General features: G+C 43.7%; 1 protein-coding gene across 2 annotated transcripts in view; it reads right to left on the minus strand.

The window, feature by feature from the left end:
• The window catches only part of TYMP (thymidine phosphorylase), a 59731-nt gene that overhangs the window by 22009 nt on the left and 25640 nt on the right, over positions 1-12082 (minus strand). For both annotated transcript variants that reach the window (XM_029616926.1, XM_029616925.1), the window contains exons 2-4: positions 2473-2613; positions 1924-2126; positions 457-555 (exon numbers count right to left, since the gene is read on the minus strand). In XM_029616926.1, coding sequence (XP_029472786.1) covers positions 457-555; positions 1924-2126; positions 2473-2605 — 435 coding nt within the window. In that variant the 5' untranslated portion in view covers positions 2606-2613. The remainder of the gene's footprint in view (positions 1-456; positions 556-1923; positions 2127-2472; positions 2614-12082) is intronic.

Consider the following 12082-nt stretch of genomic DNA (forward strand, 5'->3'; position numbering starts at 1 on the left):
CTAATAAGCCATGTCTATCTTTATGGCCAGTGATTCTGTTAGTCCGTATCTAGATTTCTGGTCTTGATGCTATCTACCTTTTGGGCAGCTCATCTCTCTCTGCTCCCACCACAACTGCTTTTGTGAGCGACTTTACTCTAGAATTCCTCCAGCCCATTCCTGCACGCCTTTTCTTGGTGCGCCATGTTTTTGGACCAATTCTCCTGTTAAATTTGGCTGGGCCTTATCCCTTCCTATATGGAAATCACATTAAAAACACTCTCTTCCCATGCTCCCTCTTTTTTTTTTTTTTTTTTCATTTGTCTCTGTTTTCTCAACTTTGTGCACCTATCATCTTTTAAAATGTGCTTGGCATCCTGGGTGAAAGGTAAAGTCATGAGAAAGGGGAAAGTAAAGAGAAAGTAATGTCACTAATGCCCTGGGCATTTGCAGCTCATCTCGCCATGGCTTCATCACCTGCTCAGCATTCTGATGAACGCTGAATCCCGGCACAGACTCCAGTTTATCCAGCGTGCCCCCGGTGTGCATCAACCCTCTACCGCTGATCATGGGCACCTGAGGAAGACAAGAATATTTCCGTTCCATCTTAAAGCTGGTTACATTCTAATACTCCTGTTAGGTTCATCTGGGGGGGAGGGGGGGGGCTGGTTTTCTGTTTAATGCCCTAGTCCAGGCAGGTCTCCTCACTGATCAGTAATATATATGTCCTAGGGCAGAAAGGGCTGGGGGATGATTTCCTGTCTACCCGCCCCACCCAACGGAGACTGTGGATCCCAGAAGATTAGTCATGTGTGGAACTGGTTCCTCATCTTGACTGGAAGAAGATTTCTGTTCAGGTCTGATATGAAATAAGCTGGGGGAAGATAGAAGGGAGGGAGGTCAGGAAAGAAGAAGGAACGACGAGGGAGGAGAAGATGAGAGGGAAGAAAGGAGAATGGGAACATTCGCCATAGAATGAAGATGAGAGAGGAGGGGAGTGGAAAGAATTGAGGATGAAAGAGGAGGGAAGGAGAGAAGAATGAGAGTGGGCGAGGAGGGGACCTGAATAAGCATGGGACAATGGGGGGAGGGGAAAAACAGAGACAGAACAGAAATCAGCAGAAAAGGACAGCGTAATCTCCCCATCTGCCCACGTGTGCTTGCCTGCTGTGCTTCCACAGGTGTTACTCGATCTGTGGTCTTCTCCCTCCTTTCATTACGGTACCTTTGTATCTATCCCATGTCTGCTTGAATTCTGATACTGTTTTGGCTCTTATAAACTCTACTGGGAGTCTGGCCCAAATGTCCACCACCCTCTCCATGAGAAGATATTTTCTCACATTCCTTTTCAGCCTCCCTCTCTTCACCTTGGTATGGTGACTCCTTGCTCTCGAGTTTTTCATTCTATGGAAAATGGTACTTTATTGAAGCCCTGTAGTTACAGAAATGACAAAGAGGCTGGTGGCAGCCTATAAACTAACCAATTTATTGAGGGATGAGCTTTCCAGGGCAAGAATCCCATTTCATCACATGCATCTGACGAAGTGACCTGGAAACTCATGCCTCGAAAAATCGGTCAGGCTATAAGCTACCACTGGCCGCCGCTTCATTTTTCTTATAGTCCAGCCATTCCAAGGGTGGCCCAGACCCTAATTTCTGGTCTTGTACCAGCAATAACAGATTGTTTTTACCCCAATCCAATATTTTTAATTAACCTCTGTTCAGGTCTGGTTGGTTATGTTGTGCTTTTGGTGTTACAGAAGAGATGGTGCTAGGACCACACAAAAAACCGCTTTTAGTTTATGGGACTCAGGTTGGGGTTACACAAGTATAATCTATTGCTGGACACAGAACCAATAACATCACAAGAGGCAGATCACACCCAGCATGGACACAACCCTTCACCTCCCCTTCCCCTGCTCTCCCTCAAATAACCTCACTCACCTTACAGCCACAGGCTGCCAAGGCTGGAGCCAGGGGCAGGCTGACCTTATCCCCCACGCCACCCGTGGAATGCTTGTCCACAACAAGGCCATGCCACCTCTCTGGCCACTCCAGGACTGTTCCAGAGGACATCATCTCTAGGGTGAGTGACAGCATTTCTTCGGGCTCCATTCCACACAGTCGAACAGCCATCAAGAAAGCCCCTGAGAGGGCAGAAAGTGAGGAGCCCAAGGTTATTGTAAAAGAAATGGCTGCTATTAAATTGCTTTTAGTCTTGTTACTGCCATTTGCTGGTCTGGACATTGTTGCTACCACAGAGATGGGGGTGTAGTGAAACACGATTGTATGTTAGCTGTATTGATATATACTCTGGTTGGAAAAGATGAAATAGATCAGAAAGATTCATTTCTAAGTGGGAACCCTTCCACCCCAAACAGGTTCCTCAGGATTCCTTAACCTAAAAAAAAGGTTGAAAGCCACTAGCGTGAGAGACAGGAGGTAGCACGCAAGTTGTTGACAAAGCAGGGATTCTGTGGATGTGTTTCTTACCTATCTGACAGTCTTGGATTGATCCCTGTGTCACAGCCTGGATAAAGTGCTTGATATCTTCCCTCTGCAGTGTTTCCCCATCCCGTTTCTTCCTGATGAGCTCTGGAAAACTTAGGCTTTTCCCATAAGCCATGCTCTGTGCTGGGATAATGCAGATTACAGAAAGTTCAGTGAGAAAGGGATGAGAATAATTTCTAATGAGAAGGGGCCTAGTGGTTAGAGCAATGAGGCATGCAGGATGAAGAAGCAGAGCGGTCTGGATGACCTTGAGATTGACTGGGCAAACTGGTGAAGTCATTGGAAACACTGGGAATGTCACTCACGCGAGCATGTTTTAAAATCTGCTTATATACACACATTGAAGCCAGCAAAGTCCTATGGAAGATACACGAAGTAGATTTGCTCAAGTAACCTCTTAAAATTAGAGCATACATATTTATTTATTTATTTATTTATTTATTTGAGGTTCTTTATATACCGCCATTCGTTTAGTAACATCATGACGGTTCACATACAAACAAAGTTTCAGCAGCAGTGCTAGAACAGATAGAAAATAGCAGCAGTGCTTTACAATTAACGTTCAACTAAAGAAGGACCATTAGAAAATTATAACAATGCTTAACTAGAGCAACTGAAAGAAGGTATATGGCAATGTAAAAACAGGCGTAATAGTAATAAAATAATTACAATAGGTTGATGCATGAATTATATACAAATAGTACAAATAGTACAATAATTATAAAGGGTAATAAGGTGAAAAAGTAGGAGGGTGAGGGTAGTAGGGTATAGGGTAAAAGGGTAGTAGGGTAGTGGGGTAGCAGGAGGGGAACTTAGGTATGACAGTATATGCATACAAGTGTGTACATGATATAAATTTCCAAGGTATCTCCACTTGCATGTGCGCTCATTTTTAAATTAGCCTGATAAAGTATAAGCACTTTGGGGTAGAGGCTTACTGTACCTTAGGGTGGCCAACCTTTCCATGGACCATAACTGGACACCACACTAAACCTCATGCTTTGGGAGGGGAGGCGGGGGAGGGGGGAGGAAGGTTACAGACTACTGTCAGTTGTCAATCCACTCATTACTTGACTTTTGAGCACCCCCCTCAATATACTTTGTTTTATAAAATAAGAACATAAGAAATTGCTATGCTGGGTCAGACCAAGGGTCCATCAAGCCCAGCATCCTGTTTCCAACAGAGGCCAAACCAGGCCACAAGAACCTGGCAATTACCCAAACACTAAGAAGATCCCATGCTACTGATGCAATTAATAGCAATGGCTATTTCCTAAGTAAACTTGAATAACAGCTGGTGGCTGAAAGGAATCAGTAAGTTTTTGCTTGGGACATTGTCTTTTTTAAAAGTATTGGGGCAAAGTTAACTATTTGGGAATATTATTTAGTGTGTTTGTGCTTTTAATAGTCAGTAAGACAGTGAATAAACAGAAGTTAGACTGTATTTTTTAAATAGTCAGTCAGTAAGGCAGCTAGTAAGCAGTAGTTAGTGTGTTTATTTTTAATAGTCTGTAAGGCAGCCAGTAAGCAGAGGTTAGAGTGTTTGTATATAAAAAAGAAAAAAAAGAAAAAAGTAGCCAGAATCTAGAAATAAGCTAGGAGCAGTGTATACCTAAGTAAAAAGGTTGAAAAGTTCAGCTCAGTTACTCACCTTGGAAAGGTGTTGAGGTAGTGTGATTTGGTTTGATTAGGTACCAACATTTGTTAATCAAGAGAGCAGTGAGTCACTCTGGCTGACTAACTGAAGTTAGATTGTTTGTTTTTCCCAACCCTCCCACCCTTCACCTACCCACCCCTCACCTACCCACGCCTTGCTCATCCTTTATTTTATAGGCAGGGGACACTTTAAAAAAACAAACAAACCCTTATTGAGAGTTTGATCATTTCCCTGTAGGCCACTAGTAGACATATAGGGGCAGATTTTTAGAGGAGCGCATGAGGGGTACATTTGTGCGCACTACCCAGCGCGCACAAATGTACACCCAATTTTATAACATTCGCACGCTTCCGCGTGCATGTTATAAAATCCAGGGTTGGCGCGTGCAAGGGGAAGCACACTTGTGCACCATGCGCGTGCCGACCCTAGGGGGGAGGCCTGATGGCTTTCACAGTTCCCTCCAAGGCCGCTCCGAAATCGAAGCGGCCTCGGAGGGAACTTTCCTTTGACTCCCCCCCACCTTCCTCTCCCTTCCCCTATCTAACCCACCCCCTACCTAAATCCCCCCCTACATTTGTTGTCTAAGTTACGCGCGCCGGCCAGCTGCCGGCGCACCGTCCCCTGGCACAGCCACTGTGCCGGAGGACTCGGGACCGCCCCGGACTGCCGCCCCACCTCCATCCCCGCCCCCATCCTGCCCCTTTTTCAAAGCCCCTGGACTTTTGCATCGAGTGTTAGATGTATGATTTTTTACCCGCTGGTGAGAAGTTGTACATGTGCATGCGATGCAAAGAGCTCCTGGCTCTGGCTCTCCTGGCTCTCAGAGAACAAGTCCGATCTCTGGAGGCTAGAGTGGCAGACCTGGAGGAGCTGAGGCAGACAGAGAGATATATAGATGAGACCTTCAGAGACATAGTAGCCAAGTTGGTTGGACCATTAGATGACAGAGGGAGTTAAAGGGGCTCTTAGTGAAGATAAGGCCATTGCAGAAAGACTAAATGAATTCTTTGCTTCCGTGCTTACTAATGAGAATGTTGGGGAGATACCAGTTCTGGAGCTGGTTTTCAGGGGTGATGAGTCAGACGAACTGAATGAAATTATTGTGAACCTGAAAGATGTAGTAGGCCAGATTGACAAACTAAAGAGTAGCAAATCACCTGGACCAAATGGTATGCATCCTAGGGTACTGAAGGAACTAAAAAATGAAATTTCTGATTTATTAGTTAAATTTTGTAACCTATCATTAAAATCATCCATTGTACCTGAAGATTGGAGGGTGGCCAATGTAGCCCCAATATTTAAAAAAGGCTCCAGGGGTGATCCGGGTAACTATAGACCAGTGAGCCTGACTTCAGTGCTGGGAAAAATAGTGGAAACTATTCTCAAGATCAAAATCGTAGAGCATATAGAAAGATATGGTTTAATGGAACACAGTCAACATGGAGTTACCCAAGGGAAGTCTTGCCTAACAAATCTGCTTCATTTTTTTGAAGGGGTTAATAAACATGTGGATAAAGGTGAACTGGTAGATGTAGTGTATTTGGATTTTCAGAAGGCATTTGACAAAGCCAATGAAGAGTGGGTGACTCGCCAGAATGATGGCTACTGCCTGGAGTCAATACCCTTATTAAATAAACATACACAGGCTTGACTCCAACATCGCTCTAAGCTTCAACAGCAAGAGGAAATGTGGAAAAAAGGATTCACACTCACAAAGAGGGGAGTAGCTGGCTTGTTACGGCAGTTACTACCCCAAATCAAATAAGCCTGATACTTCACTTTCAATGCATATACAGCATAGTTCTCTGATTCAACGGCAGGGGAGAAGAAAAACTGATACTTCACACATCCAGCAGAGCTCTCTGCTTCAACGGCAGGGGAGAAGAAAAGAGGGTTCGCACTCACAAAGCGGGGAGTAGCTGGCTTGTTACGGCGGTTACTACCCCAAACCAAATGGGCCTGATACTTCACTTTCGATGCACATCCAGCATGGCTCTATGCTTCAACGGCATGGGAGAAGACTTATACGTCACGCATATCCAGCATAGCTCCCTGCTTCAACGGCAGGGGAGAAGAAAAACAACCAATAAGGGCTAATAACATAGTCTGGGTAAAACAAATAAGCATGGGTGCAGCTTGCTTATTGCGGCGGCTACTACCCCAAACTAATCAAGCTAGATATTTCACTTGGATGCAGCTCCATCACTGCTCTCTACATTAAAGGTGGGGATGGAAGGGAAATAGAACCAAGAGCTAAGAGAAACAGATAAGTATGAGAGAAAATATGTGTGAAGCTTGCTGGGCAGACTAGATGGGCCATTTGGTCTTCTTCTGCCGTCATTTCTATGTTTCTATGTTTCTATGTTTCTCATGAGAGGCTTCTAAGAAAACTAAAAAGTCATGGGATAGGAGGCGATGTCCTTTCCTGGATTACAAACTGGTTAAAAGACAGGAAACAGAGAGTAGGATTAAATGGTCAATTTTCTCAGTGGAAAAGGGTAAACAGTGGAGTGCCTCAGGGATCTGTACTTGGACCAGTGCTTTTCAATATATATATAAATGATCTGGAAATGAATACGACGAGTGAGGATATCAAATTTGCGGATGATACAAAATTATTCAGAGTAGTTAAATAACAAGCGGATTGTGATAGATTAGAGGGGGACCTTGCAAGACTGGAAGATTGGCATCCAAATGGCAGATGAAATTTAATGTGGACAAGTGCAAGGTGTTGCATATAGGGAAAAATAATCCTTGCTGTAGTTACACGATGTTAGGTTCCATATTAGGAGCTACCACCCAGGAAAAAGATCTAGACATCATAGTGGATAATACTTTAAAATCATGGGCTCAGTGTGCTGCAGCAGTCAAAAAAGCAAACAGAATGTTAGGAATTATTAGGAAAGGAATGGTTAATAAAATGGAAAATGTCATAATGCCTCTATATCGCTCCATGGTGAGACCACACCTGGAATACTGTGTACAATTCTGGTCGCCGCATCTCAAAAAAGATATAGTTGCAATGGAGAAGGTACAGAGAAGGGCAACCAAAATGATAAAGGGGATGGAACAGCTCCCCTATGAGGAAAGGCTGAAGAGGTTAGGGCTGTTCAGCTTGGAGAAGAGACGCCTGAGGTAGGATATGATAGAGGTCTTTAAGATCATGAGAGGTCTTCAACGAGTAGATGTGAATCGGTTATTTACACTTTCGAATAAAAGAAGGACTAGGGGGCATTCCATGAAGTTAGCAACTGGAGAAAATTCTTTTTCACTCAATGCACAATAAAGCTCTGGAATTTGTTGCCAGAGGATGTGGTTAGTGCAGTTAGTGTAGCTGGATTCAAAATAGGTTTGGATAAGTTCTTGGAGGAGAAGTCCATTAACAGCTATTAATGAAATTTAATTAGCGAATAGCCACTGCTATTAATTGCATCAGTAGCATGGGATATTCTTAGTGTTTGGGTAATTGCCAGGTTCTTGTGGCCTGGTTTGGCCTCTGTTGGAAACAGGATGCTGGGCTTGATGGACCCTTGGTCTGACCCAGCATGGCAATTTCTTATGTTCTTAAGTCCCAACTTCAGACTGGCAGCCCTGGTGCTGCCTTGGAGGAAGAAAGTCTCATGAATGGAGAGCGTCAATCTGGTGCAGCAGGAAAGGATCCTGTAGCAAGGACCTGCTCTCCAGGTGATGCATTGTCCTTTCGCACTGAGGATATCTCCCCAAGGCCTACTGCCCAGGAGGGAAGGGTTAGGTCGGCCTTCATAGTTGATGATTTGATTATTAGGAATGTAGACAGCTGGGTGGCTGGTGGGTGTGAGGATCGCCTGGTAACATGCCTACCTGCTGCGAAGGTGACGGACCTCACTCGTCACCTATATAGGATTTTAGACCGTACTGGGGAAGAGCCGGCTGTCGTGGTACATGTGGGCACCAACGACATAGGAAAATGTGGGAGGGAGGTTCTGGAAGCCAAATTTAGGCTCTTAGGTAGAAAGCTTAAATTCAGAACCTCCAGGGTAGCATTCTCTGAAATGCTCCCTGTTCTACGCGCAGGTCACCAGAGGCAGGCAGAGCTCCGGAGTCTCAATGCATGGATGAGACGATGGTGCAAGGAAGACGGATTCAGTTTTGTTAGGAACTGGGGAACCTTTTGGGGAAAGGGGAGTCTCTTCCGAAGGGATGGGCTCCATCTTAACCAGAGTGGAACCAGACTGCTGGCGCTAACCTTTAAAAAGGAGATAGAGCAGCTTTTAAACTAGAAGAAAGGGGAAAGCTGACAGTCGCTCAGCAGCACATGGTTCGGAGAGAGGTATCTTCAAAGGATTCTAATGATGCATTAGAATTAGGGCATCCCGACAGTGAGGTTCCAATAATAAGAAAAGTAGTCCGAGTGCTTGTAACTAAGAACTCACCTGAGCTAAAAAACTCTAACTTATCCCTATCAATTAAAAAGCAGAATGAAAATACAAACAAAAAACAAACTGAAATGTTTGTATGCTAATGCCAGAAGTCTAAGAAGTAAGATGGGAGAATTAGAATGTATAGCAGTGAATGATGATATAGACTTAATTGGCATCTCAGAGACATGATGGAAGGAGGACAACCAATGGGACAGTGCTATACCGGGGTACAAATTATATCGCAATGACAGAGAGGAGCACCCGGGAGGCGGTGTGGCGCTTTATGTCCGGGATGGCATAGAGTCCAACAGGATAAACTTCCTGCATGAGACTAAATGCACAATTGAATCTTTATGGGTAGAAATCCCTTGTGTGTTGGGGAAGACTATAGTGCTAGGAGTATACTACAGTCCACCTGGTCAAGATGGTGAGACTGACAGTGAAATGCGAAGAGAAATTAGGGAAGCTAACCAAATTGGTAGTACGGTAATAATGGAAGACTTCAATTACCCCAATATTGACTGGGTAAATGTATCATTGGTACATGCTAGAGATATAAAGTTCCTGGAAGGAATAAATGACATTTTTATGGAGCAATTGGTTCAGGAACCGACAAGAGAGGGAGCAATTTTAGATCTAATTCTCAGTGGAGCACAGGATTTGGTGAGAGAGGTAACGGTGGTGGGGCCGCTTGGCAATAGTGATCATAATATGATCAAATTTGAATTAATGACTGGAAGGGGGACAGTAAGCAAATCTACGGCTCTCGCACTAAACTTTCAAAAGGGAAACTTTGATAAAATGAGAAAAATTGTTAGAAAAAAACTAAAAGGAGCAGCTACAAAGGTAAAAAGTGTGCAAGAGGCTTGGTCATAGTTAAAAAATACCATCCTTGAAGCACAGTTCAGATGTATTCCACACATTAAAAAAGGTGGAAAGAAGGCAAAACGATTACCGGCATGGTTAAAAGGGGAGGTGAAAGAATGTATTTTAGCCAAAAGATCTTCATTCAAAAATTGGAAGAAGGATCCAATAGAAGAAAATAGGATAATACATAAGCGTTGGCAAGTTAAATGTAAGACATTGATAAGACAGGCTAAGAGAGAATTTGAAAAGAAGTTGGCCATAGAGGCAAAAACGCACAGTAAAAACTTTAAAAAATATATCCGAAGCAGAAAGCCTGTGAGAGAGTCAGTTGGACCGTTAGATGATCGAGGTGTTAAAGGGGCACTTAGAGAAGATAAGGCCATTGCGGAAAGATTAAATGATTTCTTTGCTTTGGTGTTTACTGAAGAGGATGTTGGGGAGGTACCCGTAATGGAGAAGGTTTTCATGGGTAATGATTCAGATGGACTGAACCAAATGACGGTGAACCTAGAAGATGTGGTAGACCTGATTGACAAACCGAAGAGTAGTAAATCACCTGGACTGGATGGTATACACCCGAGTTCTGAAGGAACTAAAAAATGAAATTTCAGACTTATTAGTAAAAATTTGTAACCTATCATTAAAATCATCCATTGTACCTGAAGACTGGAGGATGGCTAATGTGACCCCAATATTTAAAAAGGGTTCCAGGGGCGATCCGGGAAACTACAGACCAGTTAGCCTGACTTCAGTGCCAGGAAAGATAGTGGAAAGTGTTCGAAACATCAAAATCACAGAACATTTAGAAAGACATGGTTTTAATGGAACAAAGACAGCATGGATTTACCCAAGGCAAGTCTTGCCTCACAAATCTGCTTCACTTTTTTGAAGGAGTTAAAAAACATGTGGATAAAGGTGAAACGGTAGATGTAGTGTATTTGGATTTTCAGAAGGCGTTTGACAAAATTCCTCATGAGAGGCTTCTAGGAAAAGTATAAAGTCATGGGATAGGTAGCGATGTCCTTTCATGGATTACAAACTGGCTAAGAGACAGGAAACAGAGAGTAGGATTAAATGGACAATTTTCTCAGTGGAAGGGAGAGATCAGTGGAGTACCTCAGGGATCTGTATTGGGACCCTTACTTTTCAATATATTTATAAATGATCTGGAAAGAAATACAATGAGTGAAGTAATCAAATTTACAGATGATACAAAATTGTTCAGAGTAGTTAAATCATAAGCAGATTGTGATAAATTGCAGGAAGACCATGTGAGACTGGAAATTGGGCATCGAATGGCAGATGAAATTTAATGTGGATAAGTGCAAGGTGATGCATATAGGGAAAAATAACCCATGCTATAGTTACACAATGTTAGGTTACATATTAGGTACTACCACCCAAGAAAGAGATATAGGCATCATAGTGGATAACACATTGAAATCGTCGGTTCAGTGTGCTGCGGCAGTCAAAAAAGCAAACAGAATGTTGGGAATTATTAGAAAGGGAATGGTGAATAAAACGGAAAATGTCATAATACCTCTGTATCGCTCCAAGGTGAGACCGCACCTTGAATATTGTGTACAATTCTGGTCGCCGCATCTCACAAAAGATATAATTGCGATGGAGAAGGTACAGAGAAGGGCGACCAAAATGATAAGGGGAATGGAACAGCTCCCCATGAGGAAAAATTAAAGAGGTTAGGACTTTTCAGCTTGGAGAAGAGACGGCTGAGGGGGGATATGATAGAGGTGTTTAAAATCATGAGAGGTCTAGAACGGGTAGATGTGAATCGGTTTTTTACTCTTTCAGATAATAGAAAGACTAGGGGACACTCCATGAAGTTAACATGTGGCACATTTAAAACTAATCGGAGAAAGTTCTTTTTCATTCAACACACAATTAAACTCTGGAATTTATTGCCAGAGGATGTGATTAGTGCAGTTAGTATAGCTGTGTTTAAAAAAGGATTGGATAAGTTCTTGGAGGAGAAGTCCATTACCTGCTATTAATTAAGTTTACTTTCGGGCCGATTCAGTAAAGTCCGCGGGGGAGTGGACGAACGCCCGCTCTCCCGGTGCGCGCACAGGCCACTCGCCTGTGTGCGCGATTCTGTATTTAAATTAGGTGGTGCGGTAGAAACGGGCAAAAGCGCCTCCTTTTGACGTCCCTAGCGCCTCCTTTTGACCCGGAGCGGTGGCTGTCAGCGGGTTTGACAGCCGACGCTCAATTTTGCCGGCGTCGGTTCTTGAGCCCGCTGACAGCCACGGGCTCGGAAACCAGATGCCGGCAAAATTGATCGTCCGGTTTTCAGCCCGACAGCCACCGGCCCATTTAAAATTTTTTTTTCTTTTTTTTTTACTTTTTTTACCCTTCAGGACCTCCGACTTAATAGCGCCATGATATTAAGTTGGAGGGTGCACAGAAAAGCAGTTTTTACTGCTTTTCTGTGCACTTTCCCAGTGCCGGCAGAAACTAGCGCCTACCTTTGGGTAGGTGCTAATTTCTGAAAGTAAAATGTGCGGCTTGGCTGCACATTTTACTTTCTGTATCGCGTGGGTATACCTAATAGGGCCATCAACATGCATTTGCATGTTGAGGGCGCTATTAGGTGCTGCGGGTTGGACGCGCGTTTTCCGCCCCTTACTGATTAAGGGGTAAGGGAAAA

The sequence above is a fragment of the Rhinatrema bivittatum genome, chromosome 9, assembly GCF_901001135.1.
Source record: "Rhinatrema bivittatum chromosome 9, aRhiBiv1.1, whole genome shotgun sequence".
Classification (NCBI taxonomy): Eukaryota; Metazoa; Chordata; class Amphibia; order Gymnophiona; family Rhinatrematidae; genus Rhinatrema; species Rhinatrema bivittatum.